The sequence below is a fragment of the Crocuta crocuta genome, unplaced genomic scaffold (genome assembly GCF_008692635.1).
Source record: "Crocuta crocuta isolate KB4526 unplaced genomic scaffold, BGI_CrCroc_1.0 scaffold69-1, whole genome shotgun sequence".
Lineage (NCBI taxonomy): Eukaryota > Metazoa > Chordata > Mammalia > Carnivora > Hyaenidae > Crocuta > Crocuta crocuta.
In genome coordinates, this window is record NW_027551577.1 from 1,619,533 (window position 1) to 1,641,936 (window position 22,404).

Consider the following 22,404-nt stretch of genomic DNA (forward strand, 5'->3'; position numbering starts at 1 on the left):
TCGACAGGCGTCCGTCAGCCTGCCTTCCGGTTTCGGTGCGCGCAGGCGCGCCTGCCGAGCGCCGAGCAACCGATGGGGATGGCGGCCGCGGCTGGGTGAGGGACCGCAGAGGCCCAGAACCCGGGCGGGAGGACCCGACGGGCCTGCGTGCCAGTGGGAGCGCGGCCAGGTGCAGAGAGCTGGGCAGGGTCCGAGTGGCGGGAGCTCGGCCCCTCTCAGGAACGGAGACGGGCGGGCGGTGCGGGCGTGGGATGTTTGCGGTTGTGGTGGGTGTGACGTGCGTGGTACGAGATGTGGCTTTCGGGCCGTGAGTTTCGCCCGTGTTGTGTTTGCGACGATTGGGCTCTGTGTGATTGTGTGGTTACGTGGGGGCGTGCACAGCTGTGTTTGGTTATGCGGCTGAGGGTGGGTGAGCGGTGGTCTCCCGAGTGCTTATGTTTGGTTCCCCAGTCGTGTGAGGTTGAGACGTTTGGGTTCGGAGTTTGTGTGGAGTCGTTTGTAGCGTTTGGTGTGGCGTCCTTGCCCCGTGTCAAGTTGTCATGTCCGCTCTGTGGTGTTGAGTCTTTCACGTCGTGTGTGGTTATGCGATCTGTGCGTAGTCGTGTTGAATTCTGTGTGGGGTGCTGTGTGCGGTGCAGGCCGTGAGGAGTGCGGCTGTGGGATGTGTAGTCTCTGCGGCATGTAGCCGGGTGGCATTCATGCTGGGCGTATAATTTCAGGATACGTAAGTTAAATTTTTACTTTTTACGTGGTGTTGGTTGAGAGGGGCTTGCATATGTTATGGTTGTGAGGCCTGGCTTCGTGGTTTCTAGTAGATTTATTTGGTGTGTGTTTGGTTATGTGATTTTAGAGTTCGTTCACGCATTCATTCATTCGTAAATGAAGCTTTATTGCATTTCTTCGTGGTAGGTGCCCGGGACTGTGCTAGACCCTAGGTATAAGGTGGTGGGACAAACGCATAGTCTCTGCCCTTACAGAGCTTAGAGTCTTAGATACTTGGTTATTTTATGTGCTCGTGATTATAAATTGATACAAGTACTGTGAAGAAGTGCAGGAGCGCGCACTGAGAATGCCTCAAGTAAGAGGCATTTCCTTGGGGGAGTAAGGTTGGGTTGAGATGTGCAGGGGTGTGTGTGTGTGTGTGTGTGTGTGTTTGATTTGTGGTTGTTAGGGTGAGTGCATTGGAAGGAAGGGGCCTTTCAGAGTCCCTGCGTCTGATGAACCACTTGCTAGGGAGGAAACTGCTGTTTCAGTGACTATCTGGAAAAGGGACTGAGATCTGGGTGAATATACTCATGAGGTTTCTTAGAGGGGAAAAATACCAGGCACCCAGTGTCTTGTTTACTTTCTGGGTCAGAGCTACCTTTCGGCTTTGAGGACCAGACATTCCCTCCTCACAGAGCCTCTGAGCAGGCCCGTCCAAAGCTGAGAGACCTGTATTTCCTCTTATTCTCTACTGAGGTTTGTGACCTCAGGGTCTTGGGGAGAAATCTCTCTGCTTTTGTGGAATGGTTTTGTCTGGATTCTTCCAAGGTTGGGAGTTTTTCTGAGGTGACATTGGAAGTGACTTTGCCATGGCCCAGTAAAAGTGAAAATGTAACCTATTAAGCCCTGAATGTCTTAAGCACAACCAAATCCTTTTATTTTTGAAGCAGAGAGAACATTAGGCTTGCTTTTCAGCTGTCATTTATTGGCTTATAAAATCCTCTAATTTCGTTGTCGAGAAAGTACAAATTATAAAACACAAAGTAGATTTTTCTTTTTATCACTGGATTTTTAATGGTCTTCCTTAGACTAAGGTTGAGATTTTTGTTTGCTTTTGTTTTTTAGGACAAACACTATGTCTTTTTCTCTTTGTATTTTAAAAATTTTTTCTTTTTTATTAAAAAAATTTTTTTGAACATTTATTCATTTTTGAGAGACAGAGCACAAGTGGGGGGAGGTGTAGAGAGCGAGGGAGACCCAGAAATCCGAAGCAGACTCCAGGCTCTGAGCTGTCAGCACAGAGCCTGCCTGACTCAGGGCTCGAACTCATGAACTGCGAGATCATGACCTGAGCCGAAGTTGGCGGCTTAACCGACTGAGCCTCTCAGGTGGCCCCCAAATTTTTTTAACGTTTATTTATTTTTGAGAGAGAGAGACAGCATGAGTGGGGGAGGGGCATAGAAAGAGGGAGACACAGAATCTGAAGCAGGCTCCAGGCTCTGAGCTGTCAGCACAGAGCCTGATGTGGGGCCCAAACATGAACTCGTCGATCATGACCTGAGCCAGTCAGATGCTTAAAGGACTGAGCTACCCAGGCGCCCCTCTCTTTGCATTTTTGACTTAAATGTAAGACCTTAGTATATGTGGGTGAATAAATGACCAAGGTAAAGAGTCAGAAATTTCTGTGTGTGGGGTGCCTGGGTGGGATAGTCAGTTAAGTGTCCAACTCTTGATCTCTGCACAAGTCATGATCTCACCATTCGTGTGTTTCAATCCTGTGTCTGGCTCTGCACTGATGGCCCGGAGCCTGCTTGGGATCCTATCGCTCCTTTCTACCCTTCCCCCACTGGTGCTTTCTGTTTCTCAAAATAAACAAACTTAAAAACAAATTTCTGTGTGTTGGTAAGTACTTCATACATTTCCCCAGTGGCTGATGTGGCATACAAATTATGAAGTTGGACCAATCGAAGTGAATGTTAGAGATCTGCCTTGTTAGTGTGTTTGCTTTTGAAGTTGAATTTTCTTCAGGAATCTGTGTTTCCTACTGCAGTGAGTTGCCATTGTCCAGTGGTATTCTCCAGTCTTTGAAGGTTTTGTATTTTGGTGTAAGGGAAAGCAGTTTGTGTTCTGAAACTTGGACTGAACAAACACTAAGTAATCTTGTTGAGCTGTGAAAAGAACAAAAAAAATTCTCAATTGCTGCTAATTTGCCTGAATTGGCTTCTTTTCTGCCCCTTCTTTCCTGTTTCAGAGCTTCTCCTACTCCAGAGAGGAAACCTCATCATCAAGAGCCATGATACCACTTCCCCGTCATCTGTGTGCCGCTGGCTTAAGCTAATGCTGGGAGAGCGCTGGTCCCTGGTGGAAGAAATCAAGCTGCCTCTTGGCATGAGGCCCCTGGCTTGCAGGAGTTGAGCAGGACGCTGCTATGGCTTCTCTGGATGACCCTGGGGAAGTCAGAGAGGGCTTCCTTTGCCCTTTGTGCCTGAAGGACCTGCAGTCTTTCTGTCAGCTTCAGTCACATTACGAGGAAGAGCACTCTGGGGAAGACCGTGATGTCAAAGGGCAAATTAAAAGTAAGAGGCATGAATTTCTTGCCTATCCTATTCTGTCAGTGGGAGCTTTAACTCATGGTTTAACTCATGGTTTTCGTTAGCTTCCATGATGCCACCAGAATGTGATAAACAATAATAAATTAATCATAGTCATAGTGAACATATATCTAATGCTTACCATGTGCCAGGCATTGTTCAAAGTCTCCCCATGAAATAACTTAATTTAATCCTCATGATAATTATTGGAATGTGAGACCCGTTTTACTGTTGAGGGTGCTAGTCAGAGAGAAATTAGGTAACTTGCCTGAAGTCACACAGTGAGGCATGGCCTAGTAAATGCAATCACTGAGCTCTGCTGTCTCTTGCTAGACTGTTTGAATTATCTCATTGCCAGTCTGTGAGGACTGTGGAGTGGAATTTCTCTCCTCGGCACTGAAAGTGGAGGCCCATTGTATATCCATTCCCCTTAACAGTTTCAAGCCTTCCTGCCGTCCGTCCTTCTTCAACTATACCGTGTCCTCTGCAGCCCAGGAAAAGGAAAATCAGAGTTGAAAAGCAAGGCAGATCGACCCAAAAAGTTTTAACTTGGTTTTTGAGCTTCTCAGGTCTCCTGTTGTAGAGAGTTGCAGAAAGATTTGTTTCAAAGAAATTTTAACTATATACATATTGTTCATTTCTGGAATTCAGATTCTAACTCCTAAATATGATGCAATGACTCTGGAACTCACTTTCCTAGTGATTCAGCTTATCTGCTTCTCCCAGCTGGCAGCATTTCTGAAGGCAGTGAGATTCAAAAGGTCTGGATGTGTATTCACAATTCTGTGTTGGGTAGTAGAGAAGGGGATGATCATATATTTCTAGGTGGACTTTGGCCTCCACCCATGTGAGTCACATGCACCCTGTAATGAAATAGTCCCACTCCATGTCTTCATTTTTCAGTTCAGAAAAATTGTTGAAACATGATCATTTATTACCTCTGTCTAACCACATGACAAAGTCAGATATTTTCAAAATCCTGAGGGCTGTGGTAAATGAGGTATCTGTCTGTAGAGGCTGGAGCAGAGCCTTAACTGTTAGGCAGCAAAAAACAAAACAAGTTTTGTATTTTGTCGTTTTCACAGTTCCTTCATAAACATTGTTATTTCATTTGATTTTTCCAGCAACTGTGCAAGAAGGTGGTTGGTTTCATTCTACAGAGAAAAAGTGAGGCTCAGAGATGTTTAGCAACTTAACCCAAGGTCACATAGGAATTTACAGAGGCAGACTTTGACCCCAGATCTTCTGTTACCTCTGAGTCTAGTGCTGCTCTTTCCACGTGGCATCACTGATGGTACCAGACCCTGTGTTCCAGTCACAGCTTGCCCTGCAGCTAGAATGCAAACAAAAGCTGCTCATCTAAGCTTCCTTCGACAGCTGGAGCACCTCTGTGATTTTTAAATGAGCATCCAGTCTGAGTGTCAGCTGAACTGAGTCATATACCGTGATGTCACTAAGACTTTGATGCTAGTGGGTACAGAGGTTAGACAATGTCTTCAGACGATGTAGTAACCCATTTGTTAGAGGAGAAACGTTTAAGGTTACTTAGGGAATACTAGGAGTGGGAATCCACTTAAGGAATAACAGAGTAGAAATTTTAGGAGTTGTGAAAGAAACTTGAAAGAATTCTCTTGTGTTTTCCCTTGTTTTCCCCCTGTTTCTACCTCTGAAGAGCTAAATTGAGTTAAGCATTCCTTCAGTACTAATGATCATTTCTTTAGTCAGGAAGGATGTCTTTCTTCTGTGGGAGTTTTCTGTGTTTCAGAACCAGGAAAGTAAAGTTTTAAAGATTGACATCAAAGATTTTTGAGAAGTCCTTTGAAAAGCATTTGATCTTTTGGTTCTTAGAAATTTTATGACATTGCTGGTTTTGTCCAGTGAAATGTTAAAGCCAGAAGAGCAAACCTTGATACCAGGTTTTGCAGGTGTTTTAAGAAAGAAAATATAATCTTGTCAGTAGGTGGTCGGTGAGTTTGGGCCCCCAGCCCCAGTTCAGCTTCAGTTTAGCACATGTACAGTAATTATAAGAAAAGGTAGTTGAAAATTAACTGTGGCTTCTATTTTATGTGTGTCTTTTTTTAATAGTCTTTTTTCCCTTGCTTTGTGTTTTTAAAGACATACGGGATTATTCTTAATTGGTCCGCTTGTGAAGGACTACACCCAGGAAGGTGGCCAGAACGTTCTTCTCTCCTCCTAAAATGGTTAAATGGCCTGGACTGCCTGTTTTCCTGGACACAGCTTAGTCTTGTTTGCAGAAGTGAATTCGTGTTTGCTAACTGCAATTTCCTGTCTGCTAATCCTTTGTTTACCACTTTCTCTCCCCTATTGTTAAGAATATCATCTGGTGGACCTTATTTTTCCAGGCGGAAAAAACCATCTCAGAGTGACTGGTAATCAGGGAATTTGCTTATTAGCTTGACTGTCTAGCAAAGACATATCTATAAACTTAACACATTCTCCCTCTGCCTTCCAGCCCCTCCATATCTGTATTTCCCTAGATTTTTGAAAAGCTTTGGTAGTTTTTAATGTTATTCAGGTAACAAGAGCAGTTCAGAATTATGGGAATTCCATGAAGTATTAATCTATTAAATGTAAAAGAAATTACATTTTGTATTAAACCGGGTATTTTCTACTAGATTTTAGTGGCAGTGAGGGATAGTCACCCAAGACTTATGAACGTTAATGAGAGCAACTTAGAATCAAGAATTCTTCCCTCCACCAGTTGGCTGCTGTTCCCCTTCAACAGCAGGTCGCTTCACCTCAGCACAAGTGGCAGAGCCCCTGTTGTACAGGAGCGAAGTTTTTGAGTTGTGCTGGCTGGGGCAAACTGGGGCTCTCCTTTCAAACACATGGGGTTTCCACTTCCAGCATCGCTCCTTAGAGGCTCTGTGGGCTCGGGTGCAGCAGGTTTCCCCCCTCTTTGATGTCACGTCCTCATTTATGAGGAGGGATACCACCTGCCTCATAATGTTGTGAGCATGAATTGGCCTAATATATTTGAAAGCACTTTGTGTGCCTGGTACATGCGAGGAATCAATCCAGGGAACATTCATTTTCTCTTCTTACCGAGTCTGGTTCCCTTTGAGTTATGTTGTAGGTGTTCTATCTATTTCTTGAAGCTTTTTGTCAGTTCCTCATACCTGCATTCAGTGAGTGAGCTGGGGAAGAAGAACTCTCTGTACAGCTAAGCATTATGGGAACACCAGCCCAGGGGTGTTGGTTCACACCCATCCTGGAAGTAAACAGGAAGTGCTTACTCATGAGTCCATAGAGTAAATAAATTAATACTGTAGAATTTAATTTAAAAAACTTTATTTTAATTGAAATATAGTTTACAAATAAGTTTTTAAGTACACAGCGCGGTAAGATTTGAAAATGTAACCACCTCCCCAATTAAGATCTAGAAAAAATTTTCCATTGCCTTACTGAATTTGATTTTAATACTTTAATTGGGCTCTTAAATTTGGCAACAAGTAGTAATTTAACTATATATTGGCTACATAAACCAACTTACTGCTAATACTGACTAGTGAATGGATTGCTCTCTGGGGTTTATTATTGCAATTTATTTGGGATCCAAAAATTTTCAAATAAGGTAGAGTCATTTCATCACTTCTCATGTTTGGGATTTCCCTTGACTTTGTACTAGATGTTCTTTGTGGATTTATTTATGGTGTTTGTTTGATTTTTCCAGGTCTTGTCCAGAAGGCTAAGAAAGCCAAGAACAGGCTGTTGAAACGAGAAGGAGATGACCGAGCAGAATCAGGGACACAAGGCTATGAGTCTTTTAGCTATGGAGGGGTTGACCCTTACATGTGGGAACCCCAGGAACTTGGTAAGAAATTCTGTTCCTTCACTCAGCAAATGTTTGAGCATCTTGACGTCCTAGGTGATGTTTTAAGAGTTGGCTGAGGAGGCATCAGTAAACCAGAATGGTCTAAGCTTCTCACGGTCCTTATGTCCCAGGGGGCAAAAATGGACCAGAATGGGCTGAGCGTCTGCTTTGTGTTAGGCACATGCTTTACACGAGGACTCATTTAATCCTCACTGCACTTAATGGGGACCTTCCCAGAACCAAATAGCTCTGCAGCTACAGAAATGAGATAGGCATCCAGGTGTTTGACATCAGCCCTGGCAGAGACTCCATTCACTTGGCTGTCTCCTCTCGTGTAGGACGTTACCTGCCTAGCAAGAGGCCCTCACTGATTTGTGCAACTGAATTTTCGAAGCACATAATTACCGTACCAACTACTGACTTTCAAAATAATAATCTTTTTGGGGTGATGAAAATGTTCTACAGTTTCAGTGATGGTTGTGCAACTCTGAATATACTAAAAACTATGGAATTTGTGTGCTTTAACTGGTGAATTGTATGTCCATGAATAATATCTCAACAGAGCTATTACCAAAACTGCCACATGAAGTTGAACTAGCTAATCTTACGTGTCCTTAAACTGTTGCATGATAACAAAATTTAATATAATACTTTTTGTTCATGCAGTGGATAATGATTTACTCATAAGGCTTTATTATACTTTCATATTCATATGAGGTGGAATGGATAGTGATGCTCATTCCCATTTACAGATGAGGAAATAGGCTGTACAAAGGGAATCGATATTTATCCAAGGTCATCTACTGTATTCTTCTTATAGGGCCGCTATGGAATGCGTCTTTTTGGATGAGAAAAATCTTAGAACTGCACTATCCAATACGATAGACACTAACTACATGTGGCTTTTAAAATTTAAATAAGTTAAAATTAAGTAAAATTTAAGTCATTTCCTTAGGGAATCCTAGGTGGCTCAGTTGGTTAAGCGTCCAGCTCTTGATTTCAGTTCAGGTCATGATCTGACGGTTCGTGGGATTGAGCTCTGAGTTGGGCTCTGTGATGACAGTGCGGAGCCTGCTTGGCATTCTCTCTCTCCCTCTCTCTGCCATTCCCTCAATCATTGCCTCTCTTTCTTTCTCTCAAAATAAATAAACTTACAACAGACACATGAAACGATGTTCAGCATCCCTCCTCATCAGGGAAATACAAATCAAAACCACACTGAGATACCACCTCACACCAGTCAGAGTGGCTAAAATGAGCAAATCAGAGAACTCTAGATGCTGGCGAGGATGTGGAGAAACGGGCACCCTCCTACACTGTTGGTGGGAATGTAAACTGGTACAGCCCCTCTGGAAAACAGTGTGGAGGTTCCTCAGGAAACTAACAATAGAACTCCCCTATGACCCAGCAATAGCACTGCTAGGAATTTACCCAAGGGATACAGAAATGCTGATGCATAGGAGCACATGTACCCCAATGTTCATAGCAGCACTCTCCACAATAGCTAAAACATGGAAAGAGCCTAAGTGTCCATCAACAGATGAATGGATCAAGAAGATGTGGTTTATCTATACCATGGAATACTACATGGCAATGAGAAACAATGAAATCTGGCCATGTGTAGCAACCTGGATGGACCTTGAGGGTGTTATGCTGAGCGAAATAAGTCAGGCAGAGAAGGACAAATATCATATGTTTGCACGTATAGGAGGATTAGGAGGAACTTGACGGAGGAACAAGGGGGAGAAGAAGGGCAGAAATGGTGGGGGAAAGGGAGAGAAGCAAACCATGAGAGACTCTTGAATGCTGACAAAAACTGAGGACTGATGGATGTGGGGGGAGGGGGGGATGGGCATGGAGGAGGACACTTGTGGGGATGAGCACTGAGTGTTATGTGGAAACTAATTTGACAATAAACTAAAAAATAAATAAATAAATAAATAAATAAATAAATAAACTTAAAAAAAATCATTTCCTCAGTCATACATTAGCCACATTTCAAGTGTTCAACCTGCACCTGCGGCTTGTGGCTACCATATTGGAGAGTGGAAACATTTTCATTATGGAAGGAGAAAGTGGCTTTAAAAATAATAGTATATAATGTAACACTGTTAATTATATTTAAGTAGAAAAGTTAAATTAAAAATTTCACATCGTGTTGTACACCTGAAACTAATATAGCATATCTTAATTATGCTTCAATTTTAAAAAATAGTAACTATCATATAATTATGAGTTACATATGAAAGTCAGTTCGAAACATGAAGGAGAATTTGTGAATTCTTAATAGCTTTTAGATACCCTATTTCATGCTTCCCAGTGTTAAATTTAAATTGTCAGAGGAATTTTCTGATTAATTTGCCTGTTTTCAACAACTGAAGAAGTCAAAATTGTGCAAGGTCGAAAGAATGGCAGATTTTAGAGGTTAATATTTACAGTCACCCCTAAGAATTTGAAACTAAAATTTAATTAGACGTTAGCGAGTATGGTAGGGGAGGGGAGAGCGAAGATGATGCAGAGGGTAGCGTGTGAGCAGCTCCAGGTAGGGCACCATGTAGAAATGGACATGGTTGGGAAGAGGAAGTTGACTGCGTGCTGGGGGCACGGCAGCTGCCAGGGGAAGGGCTGGTGTTTTGGAAGAGGGAATAACTGTTTCATATATGCTGAGACCACAAGCTGCTTGCTTCTGTTTGTGTGAGAAGGCCCATCCTGGGTCTGTGCTGCTGGACTGAGCAAGGTGTCAGGTTAGCTGGCTCCTCCGGAAGCACTCGTTGGCAGTTACATTTTGGGGAATATTTTGAGAAGGACTGTTTTTATTCTGATGAAGAACCATAGTGTGCCAACAAGTAGAGAAAAGAATGAGAGATGTCTAAGAATTGCCCATAATGTTACTGTCCTTTTGACTGAACAAAAATGGATGTGCCAGACAGTGCTCTAAGGGCTTTATACCTTTTAACTTTCTAATCCTCATAATGTGGAGTGAGTACTCTTGTTATGCCCATCTTATAGATGAGTGCTCCCAAGTTACAAGCATGGTAAGGACCTTGTCTAACGTCACACAGCGTGTGGCAGAATTGACACTTGAGCACAGGTTGCTTCCAGTCCAGGCTTTTATCCACTGTCCTCTGAGGTCTCTGGGATTGTACTCTGGCCTCCAAGGTAACCACGGTTAATGAACATTTTAGCAAATTTGTTTCCATTTGCTTGACTTTGAATTTTTAGTAAGACTCTAAACTAGAATTTCTACTTGCATATAAAAATCATTGAGGATAAGCAGCAAGAGAGAGGTGCTCTTTCACAGAACTGACAGGTCATTTATCTCCCCATCTCCTCTCTTTCTAGGTGCTGTGAGAAGCCATCTTTCTGACTTCAAAAAACACCGAGCTGCCAGAATTGACCACTACGTTGTTGAAGTCAATAAATTAATAATCAGGTTAGAGAAGGTAAATTTTATTGTTTTAAACCCTTTTGTTTTCCTGCAAGTGTAAACCTTCTGGGAGAAAATAACTCTATTTCTACAGTGTGTACTATGTATGTCGTATACATCTGATGCTGGCAGAGAAGCGCACCATCTAGAGCCCATCTAGAGAGGCACAGAGGACCTGGTGGACGGTTCTAGCTTGGGCTGGAACCCAAGTGTGAATCCCTGTGTGTTACTGAAGGACAGGGCCCAGGCTGACAGACTTGCCGCATAGCCAGCTCTCCTGTTCCTTTCTGTGAAGCCCACTTGGCTGCTGGAAGAACCTTTTTGCCTTCAAATTATTTCCTCTTTTGGGTGTCCCAAGTACAAACACACAGTGGGGCACCCACACAGTAAGGCATAGTGTGTGACACTTGATAGCAAACAGAGAGGCTGGTGACAAGGTCTGTGAGGACTGTTCAGCCAGGGCCAGCGTTAGTGTGGGAACTTCTTGACTGGGCCATCTTTTTTTTGTTTTTGTTTTATTTATTTCTGAGGGAGACAGAGACAGAGACAGCGTGAGCAGGGGAGAGTCAGAGAGAACACAGAATCTGAAACAGGCTTCAGGGTCTGAGCTGGCTGTCAGCACAGAGCCCAACGTGGGGCTTGAACCCACGAACTATGAGATCATGACCTGAGCCGAAGTCAGACACTTAACCGACTGAGCCACCTGGGCGCCCCTTGATTGGGCTATCTTGTCCTGTAGTACCAGAGTGCATCTTTAATACCGCAATCATTCTTTTTTTGGCTTATTTATTTATTTTGAGACTGAGAGAATGCATGAGCAGGGGAGGGGTGGAGAGAGAGAGAATCCCAAGCAGGCCCCACACTGTCAGCATAGAGGCCCAGTGTGGGGCTCGGACTTATGAACTGCAAGATCATGACCTGAGCCAAGATCAAGTCAGACACTTAACCGACTGAGCCACCCAGACACCCTAGTACCACACTCATTCTGTTCTACTTTGACCTGTATATAACCTGGATTGTGTGGTGGGCATGGTAGCAGCTGCGGGTATGACTCTTGATGTGTCCTCTGTAGGGCAGGAATACGTGGCCAGTTTCACTGTCAAGGAGGACTGTGGAGAATCAGGAGCTCTCTATTGCTCTCAGTAGCCACACCCGGCACGTCCTTGCCTACACCCTGCTTATTGCTTAAATGGGGAACTGACAGTAAAGAGATTGGAATCAGGTCATGGGAAGGGAGCTGCCTTCTAGATGCAAAGCTAATATTCTGACTCATGAAAAATTGCTTTTGTGACTTTTTGGGGTTGGTGATGACAGGTGAGACTTGAGAAATGAAGGTGTGCAAATTCCTGCTTAATGCCTTTTGCCTGTGGAAAGTGTACATACACATCACCTGTTTAACTCCATTTGTGCTGTTTTGTCTTTGTCAGCTCACTGCATTCGACCGGACGAATACCGAGTCTGCTAAGATACGAGGTAACTCCAGAATTTTGCTCATATTCATTCTGTTTCTCTTTCTCTCTAATCAAACATCTTTTTTTTTTTTTTTAATGGCTTGCTTTTCTGTTAGTTTGATTTTTGCTTTGTTCTTCCTAAAGCTATAGAAAAGTCGGTGGTGCCTTGGGTCAACGACCAGGATGTTCCTTTCTGTCCAGACTGTGGGAATAAATTCAGCATCCGTAACCGCCGCCACCACTGCCGGCTCTGCGGGTCTATTATGTGCAAGAAGTGTATGGAGCTCATCAGCCTCCCTTTTGCAAGTAGGTAACATGAGGGGGTGCCCTGGATGCTCATCTCCTCTTGTGACTGGCTTGTTTGCTGATCACCACTGAGTGCTTTTTTTGAACAATTTTGTCTGAGTTAATGGCCCATGGGATCTTCAACCATTCACTTATTGATTCCATGAAGCCTGCTACAGGCTAGGCACTGTGCTAGGACCCAGGGATACAGTGGTGGATAACAAGATCTGGCAACCTTTTTCTGTAAAAAAAATCAGATAGTAAATGTTTTAAGCTTTGTGGGCTGCAAACAGTCTCTGTGACATGACTTTTTCTTTTCTTAAACAACCGTTTAAAAACCATACTTAGCTCAAGGGCCACACAAAAGCAGGCTGGACTTGGTTTGCAGGTCATGTTTGCCTACCTCTGGTCTCTAAGACATCATCCATTCTCCCAAAGTGTCTAGCATCTAGCAGAGGATACAGACTTAAAAACAAATAATTGCTTTATAAAGAGATAAGTACTCTGGGAGATATTGCGTCAGACATTCAGGAGACCTGACCCAGTTGTTGTCAGTTCTGCTTGGAAGTGGAGATTATAGGAGAATGTCTTAAAAAATGAGCACCAGGCTGTCCCTCCCTTTGAGAGTAAAGTCACAAACAGTTCATTGTCATATAGAACAGACTGTAACGTCATAATATGAGAGGCACTGAGTGCTGGGGGGATCAAGAGCATGGATGCTCAGGTTTGCGAGGTGGTGTTCGAGAAGAGCCTTATGATCAGGATTGCAAAGAGCTAGGGCTGGAGGGATCCCAGGTAGTGAAGAGCAGGAGCAAAGCTGTGGAAAGGCCCTGGGGAAGGTTAGCAGGTGAGTAGGAATCGTTGGGGGAGTGTAGAAGACACATCTGAGAGTTACAGGGATGGTGGCTACAAGGCTGAGTGGAACTGCAGAATCAGGACTCTGAGTCTCAGCTAGTTAAAAGTTGCTAAAGATGATCCCCTGGGCTTTGGGCCAATTCTGGGACATTGAGAGTGGTTTTGCAACCCTGGAGAGTTCTGCTAACTCTGCATGTGCTGTTGGCTGCAGAGCATCTGGGCAACATGGGGCAGAAGCAGATGTTTCCTGTGTCCAATTCTCCCTGCCAGCAGGCACACATCACCCCGATACCTTCCCTTTCTCCCTGAGGCTTTGTGTCTCACCTGAGGCTTGATAAGCTATGTTTTTGGGACACTATTCACCTTTCTTGTCTTCAGCAAACTGTTCAGCATTTGCTGGGCAACTGCTGTGGGGTAGCCCTGTTGTATATATGGGGTACAAGTATGAATAAGGCAGTTCCTGCCCTCTGAGAGTCACAGATTCATAGAGCAGCCTTGGGTATATGTAGCACAGTCATACTGGGGGAAAAGTGGAAAATGCTCTAAGAGGGTGATATGGTAGGAACTGATAGGAAGGGCAGGTTGTTTTTTGCCTCAAGGAATACAGTTGGGCTTCCTGAAGGATGTGCCATTGAGCTGAGCTTTGGAAGGAGTAGGAGTCAGATGTTTGGGAGTGGGGAAGTCTGTCAGGACAGTCTAGGGAGAATGTGGATTGTGTTGGAGGCAGAGCAGATGGAGGAGGGCAGTTAGGGTCAGGTTAGGAATGGGCCTCAGAGCCTCAAAGAGACCTTCCTAGGCTGTGTGGCTCTTTCCTGGCTGGCAGCGAGAGTCCTTCCCACCGCAGAGCCTGACCCAGGAAGGCAGGGGTGTGGTGCTTCTTGCCCATAGACAGAGCCTCTCTCAGCACCTGTGGCCTCCCCTCTGTTGTGAGCAGTGGGGTGACTGGAGGCTGCGAGCTCACTGCTGCCTGTCCTGTGTTGTGCTTTACAGACAAGCTCACCAGTGCCAGCAAGGACTCCTTGAGCACCCACACCAGCCCCAGCCAGTCACCCAACAGTGTCCATGGCTCCCGCCGGGGCAGTATCAGCAGCATGAGCAGTGTAAGCTCTGTCCTGGATGAAAAGGATGACGACCGGATCCGCTGCTGTACACACTGCAAGGACACGCTGCTCAAGAGAGAGCAGCAGATTGACGAGAAGGAGCACACCCCCGACGTTGTAAAGCTCTATGAGGTGACTCACTGTGTGTGGTCCTGGGTCTGATGCAAGATGCAGATTTGGCTGTTAATTATGTACACGCCTGCACATTTTGGAGAATGCTTTGGGAAGTTGTTCCTTTTTTTTTTTTTTTTTTAATTTTTAAAAAATGTCTTTATTTTATTTTGAGAGACAAAAGGGGGTAGGGCAGGGAGAGAGGGAGACACTGAGTCCGAAGCAGGCTCCAGGCGCTGAGCTGTCAGCACAGAGCTCGACGTGGGGCTCAAACCCACAGACTGTGAGACCATGACCTGAGCTAAAGTCAGATACGTAACTGACGGAGCCACCCAAGTGCCCCAGGAAGTTGTTCCTTTAAATCATTTTTCGTCTCTGCTAAAGGGCTACAGTGTGATATCTTAGCTAGGGCCCTGGGTGATTCAGAGTCATGGGGGAGTGTTGTAGCAACCTTGTTCCCTCTCCCCTCCTTGCCTGCTTGAAAACAGGAGGTTGGAGACTTTGGTGCCCCAGGGGCAAGAGGAAAAAGGATGGTTGCCATGGGGTGTGGACAGGATTTGAGGGTGAGGGCAGAAGCTGGGGCAGGTGGTGAACAGTGGGCCAGAGGAGTCCTGGGAAACTCACTTGGGAGCTTCAGGCTATACGAGTTTGAGTGACTGTCCATGAGCATAGAGCTTCCCCTTTAAAAAAATTTTTTTATGTTTATTTTTGAGAGAGTGTGTGAGTTGGGGGTGGGGGGGACAGAGAGAGGGAGACACAGAATCCAAAGCAGGCTCCAGGCTCTGAGCTCTCAGCACAGAGCCCCGCACAGGGCTTGAATTCACAAACCGTGAGACAGAGCTTCCTCTTGTAAGCCCATTTAGTTGCCTCAGCTGTCATTACCACCAGCAGTCCCACAGCACCATTGGTAGATGCTCACTCTGAGAGGAATGTGGTGTAATGAAAAATGGGATTTAGTGTCAGTGTAGGGGCGAGACTGCCTCAGCCTCTCAGTGGCCAAGGGGGTCCTGCAGGCCGAGGAGAAATTGCCAAGTGAAGGTTTTGCATGGAGGCGATAGGAGATGGGGAAAAGATCATTCTGGGCAGCGGAAGTCTGCAAAACCCCAAGGAGAGGAAGAGTGTATAGGTCTTCTTCGACTTACGGTGGGGCTACATTCTGATAAACCCATCTGAAGTTGAAAATACCCTACATTCTGATAAACCCATCTGAAGTTGAAAATACCCTAAGTCAAAAATGCATTTAATGTATCTCACCTACTAAACATCATAGTTTGCCCTGGCCTACCTTAACCGTGCTGGGAACACTTACATTAGCCTACAGTTGGGTAGAATCCTCTAACACAAACCTATCTGATAACGAAGTGTTGAGTGGGTCATGTAACTTATTGAATACCGTACTGAAAGAGAAAAACAGAATGCTTGTGAGGGTACTAGGTGTTGACCCTTGTGATTGCACAGCTGACCAGGTGCCATCCACCTCCCAGCATCCCAAGAGAGCATCTGACTGCATGTCGCTAGCCTCGGAAAAGATCTAAAACAAAGTCCCATATGGTTTCTACTGAATGCCTATCAACGCCTCACACCATTGTGGAGTTGAAAAATCATGAAGTTGGGGACCATCTCTATATTGTCTGAGGATCACTGAATGGTCACTGTTAGCAGTTATGCAGGTCATAATGGCTATGTTTCTAGAGTCCCCATGGAAATACTTAGATTTCTACTAGACATGGTGTTAATGAAATCTTGTGCTGAGCTGCAGATGTAGCCACGATCCCTCCTATGTATGGAATTCATGACCTGATAACTCATTTTTGGTAAATCGCCACTGTGCTTTGTCCTTCCTTCATCTTTGAAGTGAGCCCTGGCAATGCCTTTTGCTGGTATCTTTCATCACCTGGCAGAGAAAGAATGTAGCAACCAGTTCCTTTCTCTGCCCTTGGTAAACTCATTGGCTTGTGTCCTGGAAGGCCTTGCTCCTTGCAAAAACATCCGGTCAGAATGCTGTCACTTTCCTTCCTGCAAGATTTACTGCTTCTAAAGGAGGTCTGTATATCAGGAAATTGATAACAACAGTAAAACAAACAAAAAGCACTCTCTGCATATTTCATATTAGAAAATTGTACATTTTTTTAATTAAAAAAATTTTTTTAAGTAGATTCCTTATCCAATATGGAGCCTGAACTCACAACCCTGAGATTAATCTTACTGACTGAGTCCGCCAGGTGCCCCAAAAACTTTAGATTTTAAATATATCTCTGTTGATAACAGCATAACTTTTCTGTACCTTGAGAGCACCACTCACCTCTTCTTTTTTGTTCTTAGAAATTACGACTATGCATGGAGAAAGTTGACCAAAAAGCTCCCGAATACGTCAGGATGGCAGCATCATTAAAGTAAGCTGTTCCCTGTTTTTCTAATTCGGTGATGACTGTTTTCTGGCTCTTTAGGGCAGCTCCTCAGTAGCTGAAAATGAAAATCATAACTCTGGCTATGCTTTTCTTCTGTGAGCAACAGCGGGGAATCTTTGTCATATCTGTGTAGTCCCGTGTAGCCATGTTCAAGTGACCCCAGTCATTCTGCTTGAGCAGGTTCCTGGGCCCCACTGCCAAGTGCAGCCTCTGGAGGGGAGCAAGGACAGGGTTCCTCATGTGCCCGCCTGGCCAGATGCTACTTCAGGGTGGCGTCAAGATGTCAGGACTTAAAGCAAGCATTTCCTTTAGAGCAGGGATTCGCACATTGTAGCTAATGGGTCCAGTCTAGCCTGTCATCTCTTTCTTTCTTTTTAATTAAGATACAATTCACACACCAAAACATTCGCCCTTTTTTTTTTTTTTTATTTTTTTATTTCTAGGAGAGAGAGAGAGACAGCGTGAGCAGGGGAGGGTCAGAGAGAGAGGGAGACACAGACTGAAACAGGCTCCAGGCTCTGAGCTGGCAGTCAGCACAGAGCCCGACGCGGGGCTCGAACCCACGAACCGCGAGATCATGACCTAAGCGAAAGTCAGACGCTTAACCGACTAAGCCACCCAGGCGCCCCAAACATTCACCCTTTTAATGGGTACAGTTCAGTGGTTCTTTAGTATATTCACCAAGTTGTATAGCCATCATCACTGTCTTAATTCTAAACCATGTTCATCATTCCAAGAAACCCCATACCCATTAAGTGGTCACTGCTCATTTCTTCTCTCCGTAGCACTCACTGGTCTGCTTTCTGTCTATGGATTTGCCTATTTTGGACATTTCTTACAAATGGAATCGTAAATATATATGATCTTTGATGTCTGGCTGCTTTCATGAGTGTAATGTTTTCAAGGTTCACTCCTGTGGTAGCAAGTGTTAGTGCCCATCCCTTTTGTGTGAATGCATTTTATGGATAGACTGCATTTTGTTTATCCATTAGTCCATTGATGAACATTTGGGTTTTCCCACTTCTGGCTGTGATGAATAATGCTTCAGTGAATATTCATGCATAAGTCTTCTTGTGGACATACAATTTTATTTCTTCTGGGTATATACCTAGATGTGGAGTTGCTGGGTCATATGGTAACTCTAGGTTTTAAATTTTTTGAGGAACTGTCAGACAGTTTTCTTAAAATGACTTTGCCACTTTACATTTCTACCTGCAGTGCATAAGGGTTTCAATTTCTCCATATCCTTGCCGACACTTGTTATTGCCACTTGTTTTTATAAATAATATTTTATTGCCACATAGCCATGCCCATTTATTGGATTATAACCACACACTACAGCAGCAGAGTTGAATAGTTGTGACAAAGACTATATGGCAAAGCTAAAAATGTTTATTCTATGGCCCTTTACAGAAAAAATACACTGACATTTTTTAGGAGCATTGCCTCTTCTGTAGGTTAGTGATACTTGAGCTAGAGTTTGAAGTGCTACCATTAGAATCGGATTCCCGCAGGCTTTTCCCAACCTGCAGGAAAGAAGATGATGGTATCCATTGCTTTCGATTTGAGGATTATCTGCCTTTGTTTTTATTTGCCTATTTACTGTGGCAATGCATTCTAGTGTCCCCACAAGTAAAGTTTGGCTTTTCCTTCATGATGTCAGTGACTACATCCTAAGTCTGTTGTGTGGGTCTCACATGAAAAGAAAATGAACTTTTTCATTTACAGGGTCCCTAAGGAGTTGCTTGACTTATGAGTCTGTAAATGTCTGACTTACAGAATACGAATGGCCAAACCCAGTTGGTTTGTGGCAAAAACACCCTTTCCCTTGTATGTCTCCTCTGCTGCCTCTGCTCTTGCTCTGGGACTCTTCTTCCAGCCCTGTTCCCTCCCCCAGTGTTTGCCAGCCCACAGGAAAGGGGGAGAGAGGTGGGAAGAGAGCAGAAAAGAAGTAGGGAAACCGTTGCAGACCACCCCCGTGTCCTCCTGTCCTAGCACCTGGACGTATGTGGCCGCTGGCAGCAGACAGTGTACGGGGAGGAACCCGTTTCTGCAGCCCTCTCAGCCACCACTGCACCTTCTCTTCTATTTGTACCTTCCGTACCCCTTTCTTCCTCTTTTCATTCCAAGAACAAAGAACGACAGGAAAGGACACAGTTTCTTTTCTCCCTGCAGTTCACTGAGCAAGTTCGATCAGTGGAGTGTATACCCTCCCTGTGAGTAGGTTGGGAGAAGCAGCTCAAGTCATCCTGATATATAGCTCCCCTAAATGGAGACTCATTGGCTTGGAGCACCTGCCTTATGTTTTCTTCCTCCCTGGAACTTACTCGAGTGAACACCCTTCCTCCCAGCTGTGCCCATTGGTTTGAAGTCATGACAGGATTATCTTCTTCCTGGATGCCAGCAAGGAGAGCTGTGTTCTTGGCCTTCTGAGCTGGCACTCCACTTTCCCTCAGGATGTTGTTACACACGGGGCTTTTCTCCCCGAGTCTGTTATTTTTCTTGCTTTGTGCCTCAGACACAGTTGTGGGTTAAGGGGCCTCCCCATCCAGCTGGGGAACTACCATTGCACAACACGTTTCCAGATGTCTAACCCCTACTCCTTCTCCAAAGACTGGTTCTAAAGGGCTTTAAGTGCTCTTTACTCCCTCATTCGTTCGATGGATATTTATGGAACACTAGCTATGTGCCAAGTACTATTGTGCTAGGACTGTAGCAGTGAGCAGCAAAGACTGTGTCCGCTGTCATAGAGCTTCGTTATCATGGGAGCACAGGCCACAACCAAGTGAACAGTCATGAACAAGATAACTCCAGGTGTGATAGGTGCTCTGTGGGAAGTATGTTTGTTGACGTGCTTTCAGATTTGGGCCAACTTGTTATTTTCCACATGACTTGGAGACCAAGGTGAAGTGCATGCATTCTCAATTCTGCTGTGATGTTCTTTTTGCAAACTGTGCAATTTGAGATGATGAAAGCACCTTATTGGATCCTGCGGTTACAGCGCACACCAAGATTTTTCCAACTAGAACTGTCTCCTAGATGGTAAATGAGGTCAGCGCCGCAGTCATTTCTCCTTATTTCCCTTAAATTGCTGCTGCCTCAGAAAGGGGGTTGAGTGGCCATGCTGAGGCTGCCTTAATAGCTGTGAGATCTTCCCAAGTGTTTCTCTTTTCAGTGAACATTGATGATGCTTGGCCATGTGCTAGTTCCTGAGGATATAAAAATGAAAAGCCATCATCATTGCACTTGGATTTTGGGACTGATGGGGGTGACAAACTTGTAAATGAACAATTCTAAGATCTCATAATAACTGCTATTACTCCTTGGAGTTGTAGAATTAAGCCACTTCTGGCCTTCTCTGAAGCCCCCTGCTCCATCCTGGGTACTCCTCCCTTCTTAATTTGGAGTCAAAGTGCTTTTCTCATGTAGGGAGCAATTGTTCATGAGACCCAAGGGCATGGAGCAATTGATCTGATGCCGTGCTTCTTGTCGCTAGGTGTTAGGGATTCCTGTTCTCCCTGCGTAGTCTGAGTGAGAAAAGCCAGCCCCTTTCTCCTCTGATGTGGTGTAGCCAACTTACTTACTAACCCACTTCATGTGTCTAGCTAGGTAGAATGAAATTGTTTAGGGAAAGTAGGCTGAAGGAGATTCATTTGCATTTATTTTGGTGACAGATGTTAAGAGCTATTCTTTAGAGGCCTAGGCACAAATCTGTTCTGTGGTGTCTGCAAACTAAAAGAACTAAAAGCAGCTTCTGGGTGATTAGCAGTTATATTTAGAAGAGGAATGAGCCCTTGTGTAGCAACATGGATGGAACTTGAGGATGTTATGCTGAGCGAAATAAGTCAGGCAGAGAAGGACAAATATCATATATTTGCACGTATAGGAGGATTAGGAGGAACTTAACGGAGGCCTGTGGGGGAGAAAAAGGGGGGGGGGAAGAGTAAGGGAGAGGGAGGGAGGCAAACCATGAGAGACTCCTGAATGCTAAGAACAAACTGAGGACTGATTGGGGTGGGGAGGGAGGGGAGGGGGGAGGTGGACATGGAGGAGGGCACTTGTGGGGATGAGCACTGGGTGTTATATGGAAACCAACTTGACAATAAACTATTTAAAAAAAAAAAAAGAGGCTGGGACACCCAGGTGGCTCAGTTAAGCAGCCGACTTCGGCTCAGGTTACGATCTCACGGTTCGTGGGTTTGAGCCCCACGTCGGGCTCTGTGCTGACGGCCAGCTCAGATTCTGGAGCCTGTTTCCGATTCTGTGTCTCCCTCTCTCTCTGACCGTCCCCTGCGCGCTCGCACTCTCTCTCTCTCTCTCTCTCTCAGCAATAAATAAAACATTAAAAAAAAAAGAAGGAATGAGCCCTGCATTATATACAGGAGTCTGAAATAATACCACTTGGAGAGAATTAGCTGTGTCTACCTTTGTAAGGTCCTAAGCCTTTAGTGCCCTTTTACACAGTGTTCTCCAGTCAGCATGATGAAACTTGGATTGAACCTTTCTATGATTTCTCCTTAGTGCTGGGGAGACCACCTACAGTCTGGAACATGCCGGTGACCTTCGAATAGAAGTGCAGAAAGTGTATGAGCTCATAGATGCTTTAAGGTAACGTCTATTAGGTGATGTCTGACTTGCTTCCTTGAGTGGAGGAGGTACAGTTTCAATGAGAGGGGTGGATGTCTGGCAGGCCTGAGCTTACCTGGAGTCCGGGGGAGTATGTGTGGGGAGTAGGCTGAGGGTAGGTGCCAGCCATGGCTTTCAACACATCCCAGCAACTTGGTTAAGACTTCGAATGTTCAGTATTATTAAAGAAATAGAAACTGATTCCTGACACCATCGGTGTGCCAACCTTTGGTTGTATCCACATCTCATTTATTCGACCAAAATTACCTGGTGTGGAAAGCAGTAATACCCTCATTTTGTAGGTGAGAAAATGCATCACAACTGGCAAAGTGGTGGTGCCAGGATAGAAAGCCAGATTCTTTTTGCGGGTCAACAGCTGCTTTTTAGCCATGGACTAGATGTTGGAGTTAAATCAGCCCTTTGAGGTGTAGAAAGTACAGTGATTCAGAGGGAGAATGTGGTTGAGGCAGCCTTGTCCATCCGTCCATGCAGGACTGACTAGGTAATTTGCGGGACCTAGTGCAAAATGACAATGCAAGTCCCTGGTCAGTATTATTAAGAAGTTTAGGACCGTGACAGCAGAATATTAAACCAGGCCCAGGCTCCTGAAGTTGGCCCTACAGGTGTGGCCAGTCCCTTGTTGGGAGAGTGTTGGTCATTCATCCTGTGCTGTGTCGGGGCCTTGGGTACAACCACAGCGTAAGAAATGGGCTTTGCCTTGAAGGAGCATTCGTGGTCTTTAACCTGCTTCCTCCACGGATGGTCCTGACATGAAAGCCTGGCCACTCCGGGATTGCTCCCTTGTTCCTGGGGCCAGCAGTGCCTGTTATTACATTGATGCGTTTTTTCCAATTCAGTAAGAAGATCTTAACCTTAGGCTTGAACCAGGACCCTCCGCCACATCCAAACACTTTGCGGCTGCAGAGGATGATCAGATACTCAGCGACGCTTTTCGTGCAGGTAAAGCCATCCTGTGGTGGCAGAAACTTCTCACCTGCCTCCCCTGCTTT

The 22,404-nt window shown here is 44.9% G+C and overlaps 1 protein-coding gene across 2 annotated transcripts in view; it reads left to right on the forward strand.

The window, feature by feature from the left end:
- Positions 1 to 66: 66 nt before the first annotated feature.
- Positions 67 to 22,404, forward strand: part of RBSN (rabenosyn, RAB effector) — a 28,338-nt gene continuing 6,000 nt past the window's right edge. For both annotated transcript variants that reach the window (XM_077751569.1, XM_077751570.1), the window contains exons 1-10: positions 67 to 169; positions 2,957 to 3,281; positions 6,991 to 7,131; positions 10,474 to 10,574; positions 11,986 to 12,031; positions 12,154 to 12,315; positions 14,140 to 14,381; positions 16,683 to 16,753; positions 21,290 to 21,376; positions 22,252 to 22,354. In XM_077751569.1, coding sequence (XP_077607695.1) covers positions 3,134 to 3,281; positions 6,991 to 7,131; positions 10,474 to 10,574; positions 11,986 to 12,031; positions 12,154 to 12,315; positions 14,140 to 14,381; positions 16,683 to 16,753; positions 21,290 to 21,376; positions 22,252 to 22,354 — 1,101 coding nt within the window. In that variant the 5' untranslated portion in view covers positions 67 to 169; positions 2,957 to 3,133. The remainder of the gene's footprint in view (positions 170 to 2,956; positions 3,282 to 6,990; positions 7,132 to 10,473; positions 10,575 to 11,985; positions 12,032 to 12,153; positions 12,316 to 14,139; positions 14,382 to 16,682; positions 16,754 to 21,289; positions 21,377 to 22,251; positions 22,355 to 22,404) is intronic.